Below are 24,898 nucleotides of genomic sequence, written 5' to 3'. Positions count from 1 at the left end.
CTGTCAGTCACCCAAGGCCAGGGAGTCCACATATCTGATGCTGCACTGGATTCAGACATGAAAAAGAATTTTCAGCATATTAGAGGGCGGACCTCGTCCCAGCTCCCAGTCGTCCAGGACGAGGGCAGGGTAATGGCGATGGTGGCAGAGGCAGCAGCGGCTGGTGGCGGCAGTGGCAGCAGAAGCCGTGGTGCAGTGGAGAAGGAAGTGTTATTTTTGCAGTTTCATTAGGAGGCCCGAGGTGCTGAGAGAAGGCTTCAGCCGCAGGAACCCAGAGCGTTGGGGGGTGAGGGTGGGGGTGGGGACAGCAACCTGATTAAGATTTGAGAGGCCTTCGTGCAGGGGGTCAGCAGCCAGCCGCCCAGACTCGTATCAGCTTAAAGGCACAGGATGCAGAGGGAGACTGCGAGTCCTCTCCCGCAGAGGTGCCCTGCCAGGAGGTCTGTTGGGGCAAGGCCTGTGCAAGGGAGGCAGGTTGGGAGTGCTAACTGGATTTTTTATTTTTATATCAAGACACTGTGTTTAAAATTTTTACAAAGGACAAACTCCATGGGTTTCCGTTAGTGTTTTAAGAACTTTTCTTTAAAAAAAAAAAAAAAAGCCAACAACAACAAAAAAAACACCGTCTTTTTGAAAGAGAAATGACATACACGAAAGAGACTCTAAAGAAAATGGGGCGAATTTCTGATAGCATTACCCCAAGGGCAGAGGTAGGACCCAGCTTACACCCAGGGCCCCCAATAATGACATGGCCTCCACAAAACCTCGTTCACCAAATCTGGGGTCCCCTGGTCTAGGGAGGCCAATGCTCCTGGGGAACGCAGGTCACCTGTGGTCTCCACAGCCCTCCACAGAGATAGAGGCGGCTGGTGAGTTGTCCCCTATGGCCTTCCAACCCCATCCAGTGACAGCCCCTTCCTCCTTCTCCCCCATGGTCTTGCTCGAATCTGTTTCTTTCTTGGGGCTCACGTTCCTCAGTCATTGTGTGAGCAATGGGAGTTCCAAAGCCAGAGAGACCTGGGCCTGGAGCCCTCCCTTCCGGAGCCTCTTTGCACTCATGGGTTGGAGAAGCATTTGTTCCAATTTTTTTTTTTTAAAAATCAACAAAAACGAGACCCAGAAAAAAGACCAAGTCTAAGGGAGAAAGAGCTACTCTGCTCTTTAAAGCTCCCAAGTCTGGAGTTGGTGGGTGGTGCAGTTCCAAGAGATGCGGAAGGCGAGCACCAAGGGGTATCCAGCTGGTGCTTCAGGCTCCCTGGGAGTGTCTGTGGTCAGGTCTGGGAGCCAGCTTCAGCTGCTGTTCCATGGGTCCTCAGTTTCCCAAGGACTCATGTGTGTCTCCATTTGAAGGGCTTGTTCAGGTTTACTTCCTTATTTGTGTTGTTGCACATGCGGGTGCATGTCCATATCTGTCTATGTTTGTGCACGTGGGTCTGCTGTTGGGTGTGGGTGCGTGCGTATACATAGATGTCTGCATGTGTCTGCGTGTGTGTGTGCATGTGTGCATGTGTTTTTGTGGATCTGGGAGGGGTAGAACCAGGATATAGGCTGTGCTCTGGGCTGGAGCTACTATACCCGAGTGGTGGAGTGTGAGTGGGGCAGCCCAGTACTGTTGAACCCTGCGGCAAAGGTGTTATAGGGGTGCAATGTCTGCAGCCCCACCAGGGAGTTGGGGATCATAGTGATGGTGTTGGGGGTCATGAGTGGAATGTCATCAGGGGAGCGCCGCAGGGTCAGCGTGTAGTCAGGCAGCGTGGTGAGGCGCAGGGTGTCGTGGGGGGGACCTGCCTCACACTCATGGTGTGTGGGACCCAGCTGCAGCGCTGCCAGCTCCTCCTCAGGAGCAGCTCCCAGTTCAGGAGCCCCAGCTCCCCTCTGAGGGCTGGGCTGCCGCAGGGGCTCCTGACGTCGCTTGTCCTTGCGATAGTAGAGAGCAGCGAAGGCCAGGACATTAAGGAACAGGAGGGAGGCCCCCACAGCGATGGTGACGCTTAATTCAGTGGAGTAGTCACGTGGGTTCTCCACCAGGAGTGGCCCTGCATCCTGGTCCCCGTTCCAGGACCCCTGGGCATTCTCGTTGCTGTAGGCGGGAGAGATGGCTGGTCGCTTGGTGCTCCAGGTCTTGCCATTGGGCCTGCGGGTGATGTGGGAGCTGTGGGTGGTATCCGGGGGCGGCACTTTGGTGGTTGTGGACGTGTAGTGGAACATGTCGTGCAGGTTGTATAGGTGGGGCACCAAGTGTTTCCAAAAGGCCACCTTAGTGGCCCGGTAATGATCGCGGACCCTTGGCTTCAGCCCGATGTGAAGGTACAGCTGGTCTCGGGGATTGTATTTGGACCAGGCCACTTCCTCAAAGCGGTTGGCCTTGGTGTGAATGAACTTGGTGTCCTGGGGGACCGGCTTGTTGGGATCCCTGAAATACCACATGGAAATCTGGGGTCACCACTCTATGTAATGAGGAAAAGGCCCAGATTCTTCCTTTAACACCCAGCCCTAAACCCCTTCCCCAGTCCAGAATGTCCTATAATTTCCATGTTTTCTGGGGTCCCTCACCCTGTCCATACCCCTCATCTTCCCCAGACCTTGAACTCCTATTGCCCATGGCATCATGGAAACCATCACATCCTCCCCTGCACCCATCCTCTGAGATCAAGCTATAGGATGCTTCTTCTCACAAGTTATAGAGCATCCATTCATCTTTTCAGCTGCCCAGTTTTTCCAAGAGCCCTTTAAAGGCTTTCTGAATGTACTTTATTCCCACTTCACCTGGCTTCTTACCATCTAAACTCGAATCCCATAGTTATGCCAGTAATTCTCATTCCTGCTTGATCCTAATGCTGACCAAGTTCTGAGCCTCCACAAAAATTTTTAAGGGAAGGAAATGGCATGAAAGACTAGATAAGGGGATGTATGGAGAAGGATGAAGGGGTTACCAATCAAGATTTGGGGACTGTTTTAGGAAGGGAGATGATGGAAGAGGTTTAGGTAGAGGAGCAAAGGGGAGGGCACACTAGGGTCCCAAAGTAGAAGAACCCCCACCTTCTCCTTACCCAGTCTTGGCAAAGTTGGTCCAGTAGGTCATCACAACAGCACTGAGCATAACATCATTCTTGGAGAAGTTGCAGGGGAAGAGGTCAGTGGGGCCTACCATAGGGACACCAAAAACATAGGGTACTTCATCCCCATGAGCTGCGTCTGACCAAGCAGGCTTCATGAGGCTCTGGCAGTGATGGTAGAAGGCGTAGAAGTAGGTAGGCGAGCCATAGCGGGCATGCAGATCAGCCGTCACCACTGAGGGCTCCACCCACTGGTGGTCAGTGAAGAGTGCCACCAATGTCTTACGGCGGGTCTCAGGATTGTCACGGTCTGCCCAGTCTGTGTACATGAACTTGATGGTCTCCCGCAGGGTGTCCTTACCCTCAGGATAGCCGTACAGATTGTCCACAAAGTTGGAGACTGAATAGTCAAAGTCAGTGCCAGAGACACCATCTTCAGGGTCCACCACCCCTTCCACAAACTTGAGCCCCTCACCCTGGTTGACACCTAGCATGATGTCATAGTTGAGGAACTCGCCCTGTTCCATGAGAATCTCTGGGTCATCAGGAATGACATCACCATCAATCACTGGGCCAAAAGCCACATGGTAGCGGGCTGGCTGGATGTCTTGCTCTACCAGCTCCTTGGCACTCTTTTGCCGAAGACAGTCCACCATGTCAACTGTGTCTAGCACATTACAGCCCACCTTGTCTGCCAGCAGGCTGGTGTACTTCACTGGTTGGTAGTTCACAGCCCAGCTGGACAGAGCAGAACCGCTTTGGATGATGGCCCTCTGGAAAAGCCCTTAGAAAATAGACAGCACCAAGTCAGATCATCGTGTCACTCATGGCCTAGGCCTGGCCCCGTGGGACAGATCAAACACCTCTTCATTCCTTTTTTATTGAGGTCGCCCTCTGGGTTGAATGGGCCGTGAAGAAGGAATAACCCTTTTGCTGGAATGATGGGTTAGGACCAGAGGAGGGGTTGTTGGGCTCCTTTCCTGACTGGTCCCCCGCCTGTTTCTTATCTCCTCATTCTAGGATGATGGTTGGTAACTTCGGGGTTAAGGAAATGCCAGGAAGAATTAACCCCTTGGGTCCCAGACATCAGTTTCCTTAGGCTCCCTCTCTTTATCTCTCCTTTTCTTCCCCTCTTGCTTCCTGCCCAGCTGGGCCCAGCTCTGTGCCAGCACACCACCAGGGAGCTGGCGCTTCCACCACAAAGGGGTCTTTTTCATGAGGGATGAGAAATGCAGGCAGGAGAGAGTTTCACATTCTGGGAGTTTGGGGAAGGATTCCTGAGGGCAAAGGCCCTGTGGTCTGAAGGTCTCCAGGGCATGTGCCCTCCCAAACTGTAGCCTCCACAGGGACTTTCCTTTTCCTGAAGCTACTGATGCCTCAGGTCCAGATTTTCCCCTTGCTAAGAAGGAGCCAGTCCCCCAAACTCAAAACATAGATGATTCTTCCCCTCTATGGAAAAAAGGTATCATTCTTTCTCTGACCTCAACATTCCCAAGTAAGGGAAAATCTGGCCCACAGGTGCACAGTTCTATACCTCTAAAAGAAAGAGTTTATGGGACTTCTCTGGTGCTCCAGTGGTTAAGACTCTGTGCTCCCAATGTAGGGGCTACAGGTTTGAGCCCAGCTCAGGGAACTAACATCCTGTATGCCATATGATATAGCCACAAAAAAAAAAAAGAGAGAGAGAGAAAGAAAGTTGAAGGGAGTCTGCACGGGTAAAAAAGAGAGGGAGAGAAATATAGATGACTACATAAGAAAGCCTCATTTTTTGAAAGATTATTCTCCATTAATCAATTACAGAAAGAGAGAATAAATCTTTAAAGCAGCCAGGTTGCCAGGGACACAGGCCCACTATGAGACAGAGAATTAGCACCACACCAACAAAGGCTTTCTCCTCCCGGGGAAATAGTCCCCAGTCAGAGGAGGCACTGTTCCTCTTTCCAGACAGAGGCACCTTCACCACTCATCACTTCACTCTCCTTGATGGAAAAAAGGAATTCCTGTTCCTGTACCATCACCTAGGAACACATTCTAAGTTGCCTACTTCCCAGCTTAGTCTTCCCTCATGGAGTCCCTGGAGGGACAGAGGCAGAATTTCTAGGTCAGAAAAGGTGATTTTTCTCCCTGAGAGAGACAGGCCTTCTTCAAAGAGAGAATGCAAGTCTTCCTGTGAGAATATCACTAACTCATAAGGTGGATTTCAGTGAAAAACTGTGTTCTCTCTCATGGTTTTCTTTACTTTAGAGAAGGACACTTATTTTGAGAAGCTCATCTTTGCCTCTCAGAGGTAGAAAGGGCTCTTACAGTCCAGGTGGCGCTAGTGGTAAAGAACCCGCCTGCCAATTCAGGAGATGTAAGAGACACAGGTTCTATCCCCGAGTCGGGAAGATCCCCTGGAAAAGGGCATGGCAACCCACTCTAATATTCTTGCATGGAGAATCCCATGGACAGAGGAGCCTGGTGGGCTACAGTCCATAGGTTTGCAAAGAGTTGGACATGACTGAAGCAACTTAGCATATACTCATAGTCCACAGGTGAAGAGAACATTTCCTGCTGAACACAAAAAAGGGTCTATTTGACCCCCTTGGAAGGGTCACTGGCAGAGGCTTCCCATCAGGCTAAAAATTAAAGTCTCCCTTAGCTGGGGTCATACAGCTTGGGGGTGGGAGAGGTTTGTTCTGGAGTGTGATAAGAACTTGCCACCCCTCAAACAAAGCTCATCCACAGGTTTTTAATGCTGGCTTTGGTCCTGTCTCCCCCGTCAAGGACAGTTCCTGTCTTACACAGACTTGCTCTTCAGAGATGAAGGCCAAGAATGAGTGTTTCTTACACCTAAAAACTAATTTCCACTCTAGAGCTCTACCCGAAGTCACGTGTCCTTCCCACACAGAAAGATTTCCCCTGCCCAAAAAGAGCCAGTGTCCCTTCAGAAAGAGAGAGAGACATCCTACTCCCACACTCCTCAATAAGACTCCCACATCACAAGGAGAACCTTCCTTTCTCAAGATATAAATGGGATTCTCTCCTTTCCTCTCTCACACTGGGAGATATACATCTTCCCCTAGAGAAACATTTCCTTTCCAATTCTCCCCAAAGAAGGCTTCCCTTGTAGCTCAGCTGGTAGAGAATCTGCCTGCAATGTGGGAGACCTGGGTTTGATCCCTGGGTTGGGAAGATCCCTTGGAGAAGGGAACGGCTACCCACTCCAGTGTTCTGGCCTGGAGAATCCCATGGACTGTATAGTCCATGGGGTCGCAAAGAGTCAGACACAACTTTCACTTTCACTTTCTCCCCAAAGGGACACTGAGCTGGTAGGCGAGGGTTGCTGATTCCCCTGGGTGCTCTTGGGACATGAAGCTGGGCACCCTGGAGCCTGGAGGGCCTGGGGTCAGGGTCGGCAGCCAGCACTTGGCTAGTTCTTGTGCTGTTCCAAGAGCTACTCACCTTCAGAATGATGCGACAGCGTGAGGAGGCTGACACAGGATGCACCAATGCCTGAGCCAAAGACGGTGATACGGCGGGGATCACCACCAAAGAAGGCGATATTCTCGCTCACCCAGCGGAGGGCCTGGATTTGGTCAAGGAGCCCATAGTTTCCCTTGGCAGCCTGATCGCCAGTGCTCAGGAAACCTGAATTCAATAAAGGGCACAAGGACAGTGAAGGTGGAGGGATGGAGCATTTGGATGGCGATGACTGTCAGGGGCATAAGGATGGAGGATGAGCATGCAGGGTAGCTCTTTTCACCCAGTTAGCATTAACCATTGCTCTTTTCTGCAAGGTCCAGCACCATCACTCTGGGAACGATCAGTTCCCTACTTCCTACTCATTCCCCAGTTTGGAAGGCGGGGTCTCCAGACTGTCTGAAAGGAATGCCTCCAGTTGGGAGACTTAAACTGCAGGAATTGTAAATGGCCAGTATCCAGCATCCTCTGCCTTGATGTGCTAACTGATACATTACTCTAGCACCTGTCAAGATAGAGTAGAAAGAGCAGAGACCTTGGCTCTACCATTTACTGGCCATGTAGTTTTAGGCAACTTATTGAAAATCCCTGGGATCTAGCTTCCTCTCCTGTAAAATGGGGATAAAATACTTCAAAGGGTTGTATCAAGGATAAAATGAGCATAGGCATATCAGATATGCTCAGCACACTATACATCAATAGCTACTTCTCTTTTTGCTTTGTTCTGTCTCTGGAGGAAGTTAAGATTCGAAGAGACTATAATCCCTAAGCCCTCCTGGCACCCCCTGTCCAAGCTTGTCCATTTCCACTTCCTTCCAGGGCCTCAGATGCCCCCTTCTCCTCATTCTCAGGGCAGGCCCTCATTTCCCCATCCTCCAAGACCTAATGAATCAGAAACTCTGGGGGTGGGGCCCAGCAATCTCTATGTTTAACAAGCTCTCCAGGTAATTCTGATGCCTGCTAAAGTTGGAAAAACCACTGGGTTAGACCATCTTTTTCGTCTGGTGGAGAAATGGGGAAGTCAGTGCAGCTCATTACCACAGAAACAGGTCTTCCCGCCCACCCACTGGGATTTGCTGCTGAGGAGACATGTCACCATGGAGACTACCTTCCCACCCACCTGCTGGGATTTGCTGCTATGGAGACTTGTTGCCATGGCAACTACCTTCCCACCCACCTGCTGGCTATCCCACAGAGATGTCCTATATTCCCCCTACTCCACCCTGCTTCCATTTTAGTCTGGTCTTGCTGCTTCATTTCATCCTCTTCCCTGATATTTAGGCTCCTTGGAAGGCTATCATCTCCTGCCCTAGGCTTTTGGAAAGGTTCTTTCCAGGTGGATAGCTGTGGTGCTCTTACACACTGAAAACCTATACCTGGGTCAGTATTTTTTAACTCCACAGTTAAAAGCTCATCCACAGCCCCTGGGATGAACTTTGTGGGAGGCCATGTTTGAGGAGGCTCCCTCAGCTCACAGAGAGTTCTCCAATGGGCCTGGTAGACCACGAGCAGAAGCTGAATTCAAAGAGACTCAAGCAGGCACAAGACCTCATCACTGTCTTTCTTGAGTCCTTCTGAATCTAGCTACTGTGAAAGAGCTCATTTCACCCTCAAGTATGTTATTAATTTACCTTTGGTGCAATTAAGTATGTAAAGTACTTAGTTATTCCTCTCAGGATCTAGTCACAAGCCCTCTTTAGCCCCAGGTTCCCAATGAGGAAATGAGAAGGAATTAGAGAAAGCCTGAATGAGGATGAATGGAGGAGCTCTTGTGCCTCTAGACAAGGGAACCAGCTTCTTGTCTGGCCCATTCACAAGCTGAAGTTGCTCCTGCAAGTCTTGAAAAGTATGCTGACCAAGATCCAACCTGGCTGTCCAAGCCTTGAGACCCTCCAGCAAAACTCATTGTGTTTCTCTTAGCCTGCCTGTCCTCCCTCCCTCCTCTCTCTTTCCCCCATTTTCTCTCTGCCTTGTCTCTTATTTAGGCAATAGCAGACTTGGCTTTGGTCTTTGCCAAGGTATCATTCAGTGAAATGTGTCAAATACACCTGTCCTAATCAGCAGGGAGAGCCTGCATTTGGATGTAGTAAAGTAGATTTCTCCAAAATGTACCAATTTCCTGGGTTGGGAACAAAGGCCTGAAAGGGCTGAGTGGAGGATTTGAGCATCACTCTCTTCTCCCTCGGGTCCCATGAACCTCAGGATAAGAGGCACTGAAGCTTGTGGATGATGTCATGTCAACCATCCTACTGCAAGCATCCTGCTTGAAGTGCTCTATCCAACAGGCTCAGGCAGATGATACAGTAAATGTCACTGACCACAAACACACAAAAAACCTGGCAGTTTGGAAAAGCAGGCATTTGCTGCTGGTTCCCCAGTAACTCAGTCATCCAGTGAAACCATGTGAGAATGAGGGCTGAGACACCAAACTCCATAAACTGCTAGAGCAAATCTGAGCCAGTCTCCCTGGGCCCGAGTTTATACTGCAGTACATGGTAAGCTGCTTATCAACAGAAGACAAGGGAATCTGGTACACTGTATCAAAACCAGATAGCATGTCACCCAAGGCTTGACATTTACCAGGTTTTCAGTTTGCCTGAAGGTACCTGAGCAAGGATGTAGGATTCAGTTCTGAAACCTGAAAGAAAACTCAGCAAGCCCTACTTCCTCAGCCCCGGGGATATCCACATCCTATATCCTGCTGAGGTCCCTTTCTTATGTTGGGCTCAAGCCCAGTGGGGGCTTTTCAAATTATAGATACCTCTCTGCCTTGGATGGGATCCATGGACTCGCCTGTGACATCGTCTAATAAAATATGTGCATCACCTAAGATGTCTAAAGAAGCACCTTGGAGGGAACCGTCTGTTTGGGCTCAGGGCTCGGAGAAGCTGATGGGAAGGAGAGTGAATGAATGCATATAATTGAGGTCCAAAACTGGTCACATGTTTTGGGAAACAAAACAACAAAGCCTCAGCTATAAAACAAAATCCCCAAGAAACAGGGACAAACCCATGTTCTATATCTGGCCCCAAGAGACAAAAACATCTCGTATGTATCCAGAGTCCAATCAGTGGCTTATTGATTACATTTGTGTTCCAGAGCAGGCACTGAAGGGCACACAGGAGGTGGTGGGAAACTTCTGGCCAAATCTTACTTTATGGCTCCTTCTGAGGTTTGGGTAGTATTATTTTGATCACTAACTATTTAAGTCCAAAGAATACAAATGTTTATTTTTTTTAAATAAATATTTTTTAAAATGTGCTGGTTTTTTTTAACCCCAAGATGTGCTGTTCTGGTTATGCAAAAGAGAGGAGGTTGTAAGGTGGTGGTCGGGGTCTTAACCTGAATTTCGTGAATGAGTTTCAGTGGGATCCATGAAATAATTTCTGTAAGTTTGTGTGTGTGTGGTGTGTGTGTGTGTGTGTGTGTGTGTGTGTATGTGTGTATGTATGCACGCAAGCATTTTCTGGGATAAGGGGCCATCATTTCAAAGGGGTCCAAGATTCCCCAAAAGGTTAAAAATTTCTGATATACAAGCTTAAGGATTAGAGCAACTGAAGGGTCGTGAAGTAATCATCAAACCAGGATATCACAGGGAGCTTGCAGCCCACAGCTCCCAAGTGACACTTCAAATCCTGAGTCTCTCCTCCGCCTCCTTTCTCTGTGTCACTCTCATCCTCTTTTCTCTTTACCATCCTTTCCTTCCCTTTCTTACTTTTCTCCCCTCATTTCCCCAATTCTCCACTCTCTCTTTGCCTTCATTCCAGCTGGTCAGATAATTCGGAACTGAAGCATATTCTTAGTATTCTCTGTGCTTTCCATTGGTCCTTAGAGAATGGAGCTTTGTGTTGATCATTTTTAAAAGCAGCTGAGTTGAACATTTTCTTTCACCCTCATTTAGAAAATAAAGTAACAAAATTACTTCTGGCCTTCAACAACCATGCATGTGTGCCTGCATATCTGTGTGTGATTACATTTGTATATTCATTACTCTTCAGGCACTGGGCAGCCCAAGTGTGTGGGTTTACAGCCACCTGCATGGTACCATTTTTACTGTCAGAGACTCCAATCCTCTTTCTCAATGGGACAGAACAGCTTACGAGAGCCTTGCCGTAATGTCTGGGGCAACTCCGAGAGCCACAGGAGCAGTGGCAGAACTATAAAACCCGAAGCCCACTAGACTGTGGAGAGACCAGGGAGATGCCCCACATAGGTCACATCTAGCATCTGGATCTGCTGAAGGGGACGCAGGCTCCACTTTTTTCAGAGAATATAATTTCTCCAGCCTGAACCTCCAAAACATGTCTTGCTATCCTATGTAGTATTAAGGGGAAGTCAACAGGAGGTGGCCTTTCTGTGTATGGAACTGCACCCACAAGTGAAATGCAGCTCTGGGGTCTCTGAGGTTTGAACAGGCAAAGCCACATATTCACAAGTATATGAAAATAAGGTCCCATCAGCCAACCAGCCCAGAAGAAGCCAGGCCTACTGTTGGTTCAGCACCCAGGCCTGCAGACCTGACAAAGAGCCCTGACCCCCACTGGGACTCTGAGGACACCAGCCCTCCAGGCAGGAAGTTGGCTTCTTTGTGCCACTCCAAGGGGATGGGGCTGCATGCGCCCTCAGAAGCCTGTGTGCTTGGTTGCCCTCTCTGAGGCACTTGTTTACCTCAAGACCTTGGCCACAGCTAGGCATTACCAGTTATCAAGGAAGGCACAGGGCAGAGGGGCAGCCTAAATCTCCAAAATAAGCACGTGGGCAACAAAGTATGTGTGGGAAGGGGATAAGGGTGTGTATGAGGAGGTATTTGAGAACTAAGTGTGTATGTCTGGGAGCACAGTGGTGTAAGGGATAGGAGTATATGGAGATATATGTGTAGAGAGAGTGTGTAGTGTATGTATATGGGGTATGTAAGTGTGGGGTGTGCATGAGTTTGTACGGATATGGATGACCAGGTGTGAGTATATGGATGCATGTATATTTGTGGGGTAGGAATATGTATACATGTATGTATTGGACATATATATGCTAGATGTGTATAGGAAGAGTATGTGTGCATATGTACATGTGTATGTGTGGGTATGTGCATGGGGGTCTGTGGGTTTGTGTATAAGGGGGAACCAAAGAAGGCAATGGCACCCCACTCCAGTACTCTTGCCTGGAAAATCCCATGGATGGAGGAGCCTGGTAGGCTCTAGTTCATGGGGTCGCTAAGAGTCGGACACGACTGAGCGACTTCACTTTCACTTTTCACTTTCATGCATTGGAGAAGGAAATGGCAACCCACTCCAGTGTTCTTGCCTGGAGAATCCCAGGGACAGGGGAGCCTGGTGGGCTGCCGTCTATGGGATCGCACAGAGTCGGACACGACTGAAGTGACTTAGCAGCAGCAGCAGTAGCATAAGGGGGGAACATATATTATATGTAGAGCATGGAATGTGTATGTACACGTGGAAGCAGGGATATGAGGGATATATGTAGTATTTGTGTACTTTGGGGTGGGGAGGTGTGGACTTGCAGGTATGGCTCCTATATGTGTAGGGAGGGGAACATTGGTTCATGCTTATGTAGGGAAGCTGAGGGACATATGCATGTGTGTGAATGTTAGAGGAGAGTGGATACAGAAGTGGGATATGTAGGGAGACATATATCTGTGTATGTGTAGAAGATTCCCCCACCACTCCATACACACTCCACACATATAGTCTCCCCAACACACATATCTAGATACCCCACACCTTTCTACACTCCTTACCCATACCCCACATCTTATCCATACCCCACATCTACACAGATTTCTCTAACCTCCCACATGTACACACACAGAGGTTCCCTCCCCATCGCTATATCTACATCTGTGCCCATATACATATGTGCGGTGTTTGGGTGTGGGTACCACTCCAGTACTCTTGCCTGGAGAATCCCATGGACGGAGGACCCTGGTGGGCTGAAGTCCATGGGGTCGTGAAGAGTCGGACATGACTGAGTGACTTCCCTTTCACTTTCATGCATTGGAGAAGGAAATGGCAACCCACTCCAGTGTTCTTGCCTGGGGGGGGGGACCCTGGTGGGCTGCCGTCTATGGGGTCGCACAGAGTCCGACACGACTGAAGTGATTTAGCAGCAGCAGCAGCAGCAGTAGCAGCATGGACCCAGGGTGTGGGTCTTTGTGTAGAGTGCATTATGGGGGTAGAGGGAAGCATGAGGTGGGCATGTGTGGTGTATATGGGCATAGATGCAGATATAGTGATGTGGAGGGAACCTGTGTGTGTGTGTGTATGCATGGAAGGTGAGAAAAGTCTGTTTAGATGTGGGGTATGGATATGGAGTATAGAGAGGTATGCAGGTATCTGGATATGTGCGCTGGGGAAAATATATGTGTGGAGTGTGTATGGAGTGGTGGGAGAATGTGCATATATGTGAGGGGGTCTGTAGATGTAGGGATGTGTGTGTGTATGTTTGTGGAGGTGAGAAATAGTTGGACACATGGGGATGGATGTGGGCCATGTGGACATGTGGACATGTGAGGGTATATGGGTGTGCAGATGTGTGACTGACTAAAAGGAATATATGTGTATGTGTAGGGTGTTTAGGGATGTGAGGGTAGGAGAATAGAGATAAGGACAGGACACCAGAAAATAAATTGTTTTTACAAAACTCAGCCATGCCAAAATCTGGAAGCAGAGACCTGGCTTGAGGCCTAAGAGAAGGTGTGAAGTTTGAACTGAATTTCGAATGGCATCTCAACATTCCAGGAAAGGACCTAGGGATGTGCGTAAGCTCCGAGCAGTTGGGTAAAACCATGGGATAACAACCTTGTGACCACCGTCATTAGCACCAGCTAGAGAACCCAGGGGCTTGTTCTCAACTCCTCAGCCTTCTATCCTTCCTTTGAGAGCTCAGGCTTCCTTCTAGGCATCCAACAGGGAACCATACCTAGCACTCCAACCCGATAGTTGAGGGTGATGACGATGACGTTGCCATAACTGGCCAGGACACTGCCGTCAATCATGTTGCCTGTCCCTTCCATGTAAGAGCCTCCATGGATGTAGACCATGACAGGCTTGGCGCCACTGTCCCGGATGTCTGCAAGGAGAAGGGTTGAGACACAGGCTGGGTAGGCTGCCCTTCCTCCCCCACCCCCGCCAGCCCTGGGGTGGGGTGCGGGCAGCAAAGCTATCCCAGGTTCCAGGACACCACTGCCATCTCTGAGGGCAGGACTCAGGGGGCTGTTCAGCCCAGAGCTTGGGCCATCGGCCAGAGAAAGTCAGATTCTGGTGATGTTTTTAAAGACTGGTTTCAAGTGCCTCCCAGCTGAAGGCAGCCAGGTGTGCCTGATACAGTGAGTTCTACAGAGGCTATGGCTGAGCCCTGGGGGACAGAGGGCAGGAGGAAGAGAAAGGGCTGGTCCCTTAGCTGGATCAGTGAGTCCCTGCCCTGGGCACCCAGGAGTCCTGGGACCTGACATGGCTTTAGAGAGCAGGGGCTGGGGAGCCCTGAAACCCCCAAGGCTAGACCAGTTACATGGAAATACGGCCATTGGCAGCAGCTGGCCCCCCAGTGCAGACAGAGACAAGAGGTGTGGGGATAAGGGGCGGCACAGGAAGAGAACAAGGGAAAATGTGGGGACAGGGGAGAGAATGGCAGAGATGGGGTTGGGGGGACCTTACTGACATGGTTTCTCAACCATGTGCTCGTTTACCCCATTCTCCCTGGGCATTAGGCAGACTTAGCTGCAAACGCTGGGGATGGGGAAGAGGTGGGGCAGAACTAAGAATGAGAGAGCCCACCCCGAGTCAGCTCTGAGATGAAGATGGAGCCTCCACAGAGGCCACTCAGCAAGGGATTTTTAAGTGGTTGCTCCCAAGCCGTGACTGTCCCAAGTGGGGACAGGGCTGATCTCCTAGACCTGCAGCACACCCCCCACCCCCGGCCTGGGAGCTGGGCTGCACCCCGCTGCCCCAGCACACCCTACCAGCCACCAGTGGGCCCCCTTGAGCTGTGTGGCCCCCAGGGGTGGGGGCCAAGGCATGGAGGTAGAAGGGAATGCTCTCTGCTGCCGCAAACACAACCTGTTTTCCTGAGGAGGAAGGAAGACTGGTTCAACCGTCACCCAAAGATCTTATGCCATCCACTGCCTGGTCTGTGGCGTATTGGCCTCAGCCTGGTGTTTCAGCCTGGTTCTTGTGGCCGTCCTGAACCTAATACAGCCCCTGACCCCAGGCCATCTCTCTCTTTCTGGGCGAAGGCCAAGGAGGTTCTAGGTGGCGCTGTTCCCCAGCCCCTGGGGTCATCACTGCCTCCCTCCTCACTTCCCTCTCCCAGGAGCCAACCTCCCCACAAAAACACAGGGGCTCCTGCCATTCAGGTTCCTCTGTGCCTCTCCTCACCCCCCACCCTCCTCAGTCCTGCTTTCTCTCCACTCTCCCTGCTGCTCAGTTGGGGCAGGTGCCCAGGAACCACAGAAGATGGGGAAGGAAGCTGTCTCCGGGCAGTGGGGGACCCCGTAGCTCTGCTCGTGGTCCCCTGCTCCTGCCAGCCGTGTCCATCACCCTGGAACTCCCAGTGGCTGACCAGGCCAAAGATGGATGAACAGCCCAACGGCCTTGTACAGGAACAGAAACACACCAACGGACAGACAGACAGACAGACGGGGCTTCTCCCCATTGAGAGAGGGAGGGGCTCTGTGCCATGCACCAGCCGCCACGCCCTGCAGCCCCCAAATACCTTCATCTTCATCCCCGTCATTATCCGCTAAGTCCTCGCCCTGTTTCTTAGCGCCGGATCCTGGGGACCAGACACGGGGAGACACAACAGCACAGAACAGAGAACAAAACAGAGAGAGAATTCAAAAACAGCATGACTGCAGTGTGGCCCAGCAAGCCAGCTCTGGGCCTGGGCCCAGGACAGGCAGGAGGGATGGCAAGAACTGAGGGAATCGGTGGGCTGAGGCCCAGACCTTCATCAGGATGATGGTGTTGCAGGCCCCTGCTGTGCTGGCCTCACTGCACCTCCCTACCTGCCTCTCTGTCCCCAACAGCCTGTCTCAGCCAACCACCTTCCCAGTTAGGAAGGAGGCAGCAGCAGGTGGGCCAGGGCATGGAGCTGGAGACCATCTCAGGGGAAGGCCTTCTCCCAGGTGGAAGGGGCTGCACATGCGTACACAGGCCAGCTGAGCTGGAGCGTGGGGGCAGGCGCCAAGGGTGAGAGGTGGCATCACCACCATGTAGCTACAGACGTGAGCTGTCAGGGCAGAGCCAGGGACCCTAGTCCTAAGCTATTTGGGCTCAGTGGGCAGCCTCAAGCTGGGTCTCAACTGATCCTGATTCCCACAGGAGAAAATGGGAGATGAAGCTTTCCCTCGCTGGGACCTGCTCTGAGTAATGGCAAATGGGGCTCCTGCCCACAGGAACCAGGCCTGAGAGCAGCAAGCATTGCTCTGAGATCAAAAGACAGCCAGAGAGGGAGGGAGGGAAGAGAAGGAAGGGGAAAAGGAGAAAGGGACATGAGAGAGAGAGAAACAGAGATAGGGATGATGGTAGCAGCTCCTACCATGTACCGAATGGTTACCATGTGCCAGACACTCTACTTCTGCCATATTGTTTGATCCTTACACCCCAGTGAGGGAGGGACTATCTTTACTCCTGTTTCACTGATGGGGAAACTGAGGATCAGAGAAGCAAAGTGACTTGCTTAAGATCACACAGTTAGGAAGTGCTAGAGGTGAGATCCAAACCCAGGTCTGCTTGATTCCAAAGTCAATGGTCTTTCCACTGCACCATGCCACCTTTCTGGGATGGGGAAAGGGAAGGGAAAAAATAAGTCAGGAAAAGAGGTGGATCATGGGGAAGGGGGAAGGGAGGGAATAAGAGAAAAGAAGAAACTAGAGGAGAGAAGTTTAGGACCTGGCTGAGCTGGCACCAACTCTCCTTCCCATTCTAAGGAGACAAGAAGTTCATCTTGAAAATGGCTTTGAGAAAGAAGACCCACCACCCGGGTGCTGATCAGTGTGTGGAAACAGAGGTCATTCTACTGTACCCCAGGGCTTATCCTGTTGTCTAAGATATCAGATACTCTTGGCCCGGAGGCAGCAAATAGCTTTCTTTCTCAGCTGGTCTGGGTTCCCTTACAGCTATTAATCAAAACAGGAGCCGCCCTCAAATTATAAAATAACTTTTCAACTAGGGCAAGAGCCCAGCCTGAGGGGCAGAAACTGCCTCTGGCTTTCTGAACCTCTAGTGGTGCCGACAGTCTTAACACCTGAGGACAGCACTGCCCTCAGAAACCCTGTGGGGCCTGGGGCGTCATCACCCACGCAGCAGAAAGCCCCACCCCGTCCTCAAACAGCAAGGAATCACTCATCCTTAAACATGAATTCCCTCCAATTTGATGAAGGTGGAGGTGGGGGGACAGGGCACACCTTCCCCAGGAATTTCTTCATTTACTCTGGACCCTGACTTAAAAGATGCATCCCTTTTGTCCCCTTCTGGGAATGTCCCTGGCTTGCTGCACTGTCCCAGCCTCCTTTGTACAGATGCTTTGCTCCCTCTGCATAGCACTCACTGAGCAACTCCTCGCTGCCATGCCTGTCCCCGCCCCTCCAGGGACTATAGACCACCATCCCCGAGTCCAGTACCGTGCTGCTGCAGATGCCCAACCAGCCCTGCCTGCTCTGAACACACCACCCCCATAACCATCTCTGGGGACGGGTCTCCCCTAAGAGGCAGGCTTTTAAAATCTGTTCCAAATGGCCAACAGGCCCTGGATAGGGAACTAATTTGAGCAGCTAAATGACCAGATGCCCTCTCCCACGCTGTCTGGAACCCACTTCCCAGCTTGGCCTGTGGGGCTTCACTAAACCAGCTGAGTTTCAACACTAGCCTATGAGCTTCTTCAGAATAGCGATCAAGTCTTTAGTTATTTCTAAATCTTTCCTCTACCTCATATCCCTCCACATCCCAACAGCACCTAGCACATGGCCTTGCCCATAGTCAACAATCACGATTGGTAAATGTTTGAACTTGACTGGTGCTTCCAGGTCTGGACTCTTAGGACTGGACTGGACTGTCCTAGGCTCTTACTGGTGCTCTGGGGGATCAACAGCTCCTAGGAAATGGTTAATGTCATTGCCTCCCCCTCCATCCCCACACCCAAGCAAGCAACTAACTACGAGAAGCAGGTTTAACAGACCCTCTTCATGAATTCTTTTACAGGTTAAAGGAATGTTAAAAGGAATGTTAAGACTGGAATAGTCCTCTACCACCTTCAGATGCAGAAACGGAGGTTCTCAAAGGAAAAGACTTGTCTAAGGTTTCACTGTGAGTTAGCAGCTGATATGGGACCCAGGCATGTGGCTCCCAGACCCATACTCTTTATGAAGTACCTCCATCTCCTATCTTCATTCATGCAAAAGCGTTTTTACTGATTGCCTTCTGAGCTCTTTACTGAAGCCCTGAGCTGGGTGTGGGGAGGTGGTGGAAAGCTTATCTCCGGGGCAGGGGACCTCCCTCAGAGCTTCAGTGTGCATCAAAAGCACAATATACACATTTCCAGGCTCTTCTCCCAAGAGATTCTTACTCGGTAGGGAATATCCAGTCCCTAATGACCCCACCTGGGGGAATCCTGCCCTATGATTTCAAAGGAAAACAAACTCCAAGCTTGCCAAAGGGTTGTAGGGACCAGGCTGTGATTTTCCACCTGTTCCTTAGTCTGTTATTGCTTCCAGTTGATTCACCCCATTTGTATTTCACCATTTGTTTCAGAGGGGAGGTGGGAATGACCAGATGGGAGTTGCCTCGCATGCTACAGTGGAAAGAACACTTCCCTGAGGGTCAAGAGACCCAGGTTTTGGTCCAGGCCCTGCCACAGACCAAGGAAGGGGCCTTGAGCAGCAGCAAGTCACTCCCCTGGGCCTGTTTCCACATCTGTAAAATTGGGAAACCAACTCGTGCCTTATAAGCTTCCAGAGAAGGGAGGGGGGGTGGATTTTCTGAGGTAAGTATGCAAATACTTTGCAGAAAACAAAGTGGTGTTGGAACAGGAAGAGTTATTATACAGGTGGTGGGGGGACAAATTCCTCCTGGCAAGAGTGCCAATTTGAAATTTGAGATCTTGTGCCTCCTTTAGAGTCCACAGTTCCCAGAGACCTCCCAAGGTCTGCCATCAGGCCAGCCGGGGGCACTCAGCTATGCCCTGGCCAGAGGCGGTAGACAGGGTGGCAGGGTTACTACGCCTGGGTACAGTTTGGTCTAAGCTCCAGGGCTGGAGAGTTGAATCTCAACTTTCAACCTGGGAAAGAGCACGGAAGGATGAGTTGGCAGCTCCCTCACCAGGAAAATGGCAGAGCCTCTGGCTCCATTTTGGTGGCTTAGAGTTTCTCCTGAGGTGACCTGGAGGAAAGCACTGGCTTGGTCTTCGGCACACACTTTAGGGTGGAATTGGGGGCCAGGAAGTTTGAAAGAAACGGGGTTTTGCTGCTTCTGCTCTGAACCTGCCTTAGGCCACCAGAGCCTCCCTGAGGGGAGCCGGGGCCCTTGGATGAGGTGGAACTTATGCCTGCTCACCGACCGCCCCCTGAGCCTGGGCTACTTGAAGGAAGGCTGGGTCCTCAGGGGCAAGGGCAGGTGGGCAGGCAGCCCTCCCTCTCTCTCTCTCTCCCTCCCCGCCGGCTGGCTACCTACCTCCTTTCCTACAAATTTTCTTGTTGGGCTTTCGGGCGCATTCCTTGGAAATCCGCTTTACTGTAAAATGAATAAAAAACTAAAAAATAACAGGAGGCCTCTGCCCAGGGGCATGCACCCCCCACCCCCCAGGCCCCAATAGCTGCTCTGCAGGCGGCACATGGCAGAGAGCCTGTCCCACCATCTCCTTGTTTCTGTCACTTACCTTAGTGTGACCCCCGCGGGAGGAGGCATCAGCTAGTGAAAGAGGAGGCACCTAAGCACTGCCCACCAGGCTTGCCCCCTTCCCCCCACACACACCCAGCTCCCTTGGCCACACACACACAGGTGGAATGGCAACAGGGGGGCCCGGTGGAGCCAGCATCCTCCCGCGGGGAAGCTGCCAGCAGTGACCCATACTCCCCCGGGGAACCCCCATCCAGCATCTGGCCCTAGACCTGTCAAAGCTCTCAGGCCTGGCCAGGCCCATCCTGTGGTAACAGTGTCACTCACACATGGGAGCTCAGACAATGCTGGGAGAGGAAAGAACAGGGAGGAGGAAGAGGGAGGCCAAGCCAAGTGATGGTTAAAAGCCTTTTCACAGACAGACAGATGCATGCTTCAGGGCACACGACCACATGCCAGCCACAAACACGGTGGGGCGGGTGGGAAGCAGGGAGGGCACAGCGCCTGGCCGCACTCACCATCCTCCGTGGGCACATAGACGTTCAGGTAGAGGCAGTCCTCGTTAGGCTCCTGGATGTAAGTAGCGACGATATCCAAGTTGGCGGTGAACCAGACAGGAAGCATGACTTCGGGCACAGCTGTGTGGATGTTCTGGGGGCACACTGGGGGAAACTGTGTGGCGTTCCGGATGCCCGACCAGGATGGGGGCGGTTCAGGGGGCAGGAAACGTTTCTCGCCGATCGGGGGAGCTGCGTAGGGCACCCCAAGGTACTGGTCCACAGGCCCCAGGATCTCACTGGGCAATGGTACCCGGGCACCCCTTAGCTTCCCAAAGTGAGTGTTGACTGTGGGTGCTGGGGCCTGGGTACTGGCCCTCAGCACCAAGCTCAGGAACCACAGGGTGAGGCACAGGCTCCGGCCAACTGTGGGCTTGGGGCTCAGGGACAGCGAAGGTGGGCCAAGCCACAGCCACATGTTCCGGGCCGGGGGACTGGCAGGAGAGGCAGACTCCAGGGTCACAGCATCAGCCCAACAGGCAGCCCCTTCATGGCCACACTGACTTGAACCTCAAAACTGAACTCCCGAGGGACACCTACAGGTGCCCGGCAACGTACAGAGCAGGTCGTCCGAGCACCACCGCTTCAGAAAGGGGACTCCCTCAGGGCCAGACAGGCCTGTGGAAAGAGGGAAGTATGCGTCATCCAAGATGGTTGGGAGGACCGTGGAGTGGGTCTTTGGGGCCCTACTGTGCTCGGGCTGTTCTCTTATAGTTAAGAAAGGTTTCTTCACACCCGGGATTCCAAGGACCCTCAGACTGCCATTCAGAGCCATTCGCTGCACCCAGGGAAGTGGTTGGAAAAGCCAAGGGGATGGAGAGATTGACAGTTGTTGCCACTGTAAGTTGCCAGTCCCCAACTTCAACTTCTCAGCCAATGGAGTTCATCGGGGTCAACTGGAGCCAGAGTAGCATGTGGGGGAACAGGAAGTGGAGCTCAAGTTCCTGGGTACTCTTCCTGGACACTGAGCTCCTAGCCTCCAAGACCCATAACCCCCATAGGGTCCTCCACGTCAGGAGAGGGTAGGATTGTGCACCTCACTCCAGGACTAAGGCAGAATAAGGGAATATGCATCACATAAGCAAAGGGGCCCCTAGAGAGATCCCCTCTCTCACTGGCAGGGCAGGGGGCAGGACAGACATTCACAAGAGTCCCCAGGCCCTCCTGTACATTTCTCCACAGCCCTCTCTGCTTCCAAATACTTAAACATCAGTCCTTTCTGGCAGTTATCTCTAATTCACACGGGGTGCCAGAAACTGAGGCAGAAAGAAGTCTGCCTAGCACCCTAGGCATTGTTGATGCTCAGCCAGTGTAAAATAAACAACGGAGGGCGGGGGACACACACTCAGAGACTCATAGAAATAAACTCACAAAGACTCAAGAGGGAGTGAGAGAGAGAAAGCCGGAATCACAGACACTGTGATATTCACTCAGGGACATACATTTCAAACCCACAGAGACCCTCTCATATAGTCCCACCTTCTGAGACAGAGAGCTTCACAGAGCCAGAGACTCACAGAGAGATACATTCAGAGACACACACAGAGACTCACTGAAACCTAATCACACATACCACATAGGTAAATACCCAGGGACACAGGCAGCGTAATGGTGACACACAGGTGGAGACAGAAGCAGAAATAGCAACACCCTCGAGGCACACAGGCCTTCCGATACAACAGCTTACAGTCAACACACATACATAGGCACACACAGACACTCCCGCATGGACACACACACACACACACACACTTGAGTTTCCCCCTATTTCTCCCGCCTTCCAAGATTGTAGGCCTGCTCCTTTAAGAACTGGCTGAAGGGGTGGGGGAGGGAGAATGGGAACGCCCGGCCACCGCCACCAAGAGAGGGGAATGAGAGCTTGTGTGTGTGTGTGTGTGTGTGTGTGTGTGTGTGTGAGAGAGAGAGAGAGAGAGAGAGAGAAAGGGAGAGGGAGAAAGGAAGAGAGAAAGGAAGAGGGAAAGAGAAAAAGGAGGAGGAGGGAGGGCGGGCAAAGAGACTAAAGGGGGGCTCAGAGGAAATGGGGAGAAAAGTATGGGTGGTTAGATCCCAGACACTGCCCAGAATGCACCCGGGTGGGGGGAGGAGGGGAAGGGGTAGGAGTAGGGAGGTGGGGCAGGAGGGAGTGGGTGTGCGTGTGTGTATGGGGGGGCTAGTCCGCAGCTGAGTTCACACAATCCCCCCATTCACCGTCTCCATGGCAACTCCGGGGTACAGACCGCTCATTCACACGGCTTCCCCGCCAGCAACCCCCCCCCACGCCATTAACCCCCTCGGTGCTGCCCCTCCCCGCAAATTCCATTAACCCTTTTGAGATGCCTCCCTCTCCAGTAACCCTTGAGCACCAAATGCTCTTCTCCTGTGAGTCAATTTCCTGCAGCCCTTCCCCATGAACACCTAGACAAATCAACCGACCCCCAAACGCCCTCTGTACCCTAGGACCCACTGTGAGTCCCCAAGGCCAAGATCTCCATCCTGGTCCAACTTGCAATTTGGGAGAAGACAAGGGGAGGTGGCAAAGCCGGAGATTCAGAAAGCATCTGGGGGGTATTCTGGGCTGGAGCAGTATTGGGCGGGGGGCATTGTGCAGGAATGGACTGGTGTCTAGAACTGCAGTATTGGGGGCTTTGCGGGTTCTGAATGGTATTGGGGGATGGAGCTGCAATGGAATGGGTGAGGATAGGATAAAGGCCTCCGTTGGGGGGGGGCTGCAGAGAGTGGGGGAGGGAGTCTGGCTGTGAGATGCTATGATGGAAGAAGGATGGGGCTGCACTGCGGGGGAGGGGGGACTGGCAATGTGCAAAACAGAAACGGGGCAGGGGGCCCTCAAGAGGGGTATTTTGATGAGCATGCGGGCAGGGCAGTGGAAATAGAGGGACCATGGGCGGGAGGATGATAAGGATGCGGGATTCAGGGAGGAAGGAGGTGGAGGGGAAATGCGGGGGAGGATTGGAGGGGGGGTCAGGGGTGCCGATGAAGAACATGGGGTTGAGGATGGGGTGCATTGGCTGGGAAGTGGAGCACCCCAGGATTGGGAAGGGATAGGATCGGGGCAAGGTATGGGCAGCTAGAGGATGAGAGACCGGGGCAGGCGGCCTCACCTGTTCCCCGGGCTGTTGCGAGCGACTGAACCGGGCCACGGACCACCCATATCGCTTCCAGGCCAAGGGCTCCGCACCCGAATCCCCGAGATCTGCTCTCCGGCAGCCTGGCTGCTGTGCCCGCGCACCGAGGGGGCGCGCTGCGCGTACCCGGACAAGGGGGGGCGCGGTCCCTGCCATTAACTCCTTTTGCGCCAGAGATGGCTCAAGTCCTGGGGCATGGCCCAATTCCTCCCAGGCTCAAACACACTCTCCCCATCCTCTCTCACACACACCCCTCAAATCACAGATAGACGATCTTCCAGGGCAGCTAGTTCAAACTTTACCTTCAAAGCTTGAGACCTCAAAACAAAGGGAGAAACTGAGGCACTGCCTGCAGGAGTCCTCAGTCACACTCCATGAAGACCAGCCTCCAGCCCACTTGGTATCCCTCACCTCTCCTCAGCACCAGCACCACTCAAGCACCAACAATAGGTGTGTAGTGTGGGGTGCACTTTGCCCTCATCCTGTCACTCTCAAAAAGGTCAGCGTTGTTCCTTTCTGTTGGGGCATGTCAGACTCCGGCTGTCAGCATGCCAGTTGTCCAACCATGTCAGTCTCTCCCACTCCAGACCCGGCTGTCTCAGTGTCTTGTGTTCTGTGTGTAGGGCACCTGTCCAGTTTCATTAGCCCCCCATCCGAAGCCCCTCTGAGTGTCCCTTATCCCAGCCAAGCCTCTACCCGTATAGTTCCTCAGAACGTTTCTGTCAGGATAACACAGGGCAGAAGAAAGCTTCAGTCAATTATGTTCAACTTTATCCTGTTGGACAGTTCCTCTCCTTGTGCACACTACTCTTAAATTTAGTAAGTCCCATCTGAGCAAGGGCTTCATGGACCTCAGAGGGACTTGTTTTGGGTAACTTGGGTATTGATTGGTGCTCCTGGTTTTACCAGCACACCTGACAGTTCCCAGTGCTAGAGTGCAACTATGGCCTGGATGGTATCCTGAAGTTGTCCAATCATCAGGTACCACCCACCTATGAGGTTGGGACTGGCCTCTTCCAGCCCCACCAGAGGGCTCCATGATAGTAAATCAGTTGCCTCTCATGGATAGTCTTAGATCTTGAGCCCCAAACCTGAAGGCAAGGGTGCTGAAAATGGCCCTGCCACAGTTCCAAATGTCTCTGGAGCAACATTTTTGAGTTTTCTCTACTATAAGATGGGAGTGAGGAGGTCACTCTGGGTAACTGTGAAGATGGGTCGTGTGAAAACAAACAGTTCCAGTAACAGAGCAGAGAGAGAAAGGGTGCTTCCTTTCACTGGTTTCTTTTCCTCCTGGAACCATTCTGCCCTTCCACCACCTAGGTGATGGCAACACTTACCAATGGAGGACAATGTTTTGTCCCAGAAATGTGACTCAGGGAACTTCTCTATCTAGGACATCACTTGTTGCATGATGGGGACCATACAAGGTGGCCCAAAGGATAGGCAGTGTCTGTCACCCCCACCCCCCACCCTGAAGCTTATTCAAAACCCAGTGTGGGGTGGGTGGAAGAAGAATCAGGTTCCAGTGATTTTTCCCCTGGTCCAGTGGCTCCTCCCCAATCCCAGCAGTGTTTCCTCCATGGAGACAAGCTATACAGAAGCCACACCATCTAGATGAGAAGATGAGCTGCCCTTATTGAGAGACTAAGGCTCCAAGTCTTAACGTATTGCCAGGTTATAGAAAGGAAGAGATGGTAGCAACCCAATTAGAATTCAGAAATGTAGGGGGTGGAAGGTGAACAGGAGAGATGATCTGAAGAGAATGAAGGTGTCCACTTGCTGGTCCAGCCCCGACACCCTTCCAAGAGCCCGCCCTTCCCGGACACGCAGATTCA

General features: G+C 51.9%; 1 protein-coding gene across 3 annotated transcripts; it reads right to left on the bottom strand.

Moving 5' to 3' along the window:
* Positions 1 to 475: 475 nt before the first annotated feature.
* NLGN3 (neuroligin 3) lies at positions 476 to 24,766 on the bottom strand. 3 transcript variants are annotated; one of them, XM_025277080.3, is made up of 8 exons: positions 23,040 to 24,766; positions 19,882 to 20,538; positions 19,199 to 19,258; positions 15,246 to 15,305; positions 13,455 to 13,604; positions 6,501 to 6,686; positions 3,051 to 3,840; positions 476 to 2,413 (listed from the first exon to the last, which is right to left on the bottom strand). In XM_025277080.3, the coding sequence occupies exons 2-8, from the start codon at positions 20,336 to 20,338 to the stop codon at positions 1,570 to 1,572; spliced, it is 2,547 nt and encodes an 848-aa protein (XP_025132865.1). In that variant the 5' UTR covers positions 20,339 to 20,538; positions 23,040 to 24,766; the 3' UTR covers positions 476 to 1,569. The 3 variants fall into 3 exon arrangements, with proteins under 3 accessions (XP_025132865.1, XP_044792930.1, XP_044792931.1); XM_044936995.2 differs by lacking the exon at positions 19,199 to 19,258; XM_044936996.2 differs by lacking the exons at positions 15,246 to 15,305; positions 19,199 to 19,258.
* Between the last annotated feature and the right edge of the window lie 132 nt (positions 24,767 to 24,898).

The sequence above is a fragment of the Bubalus bubalis genome, chromosome X (genome assembly GCF_019923935.1).
Source record: "Bubalus bubalis isolate 160015118507 breed Murrah chromosome X, NDDB_SH_1, whole genome shotgun sequence".
NCBI classification, from domain to species: domain Eukaryota; kingdom Metazoa; phylum Chordata; class Mammalia; order Artiodactyla; family Bovidae; genus Bubalus; species Bubalus bubalis.
The sequence above is the reverse complement of the archived record's forward strand: the minus strand, read 5'-3'. Positions and strand labels throughout refer to the sequence as shown.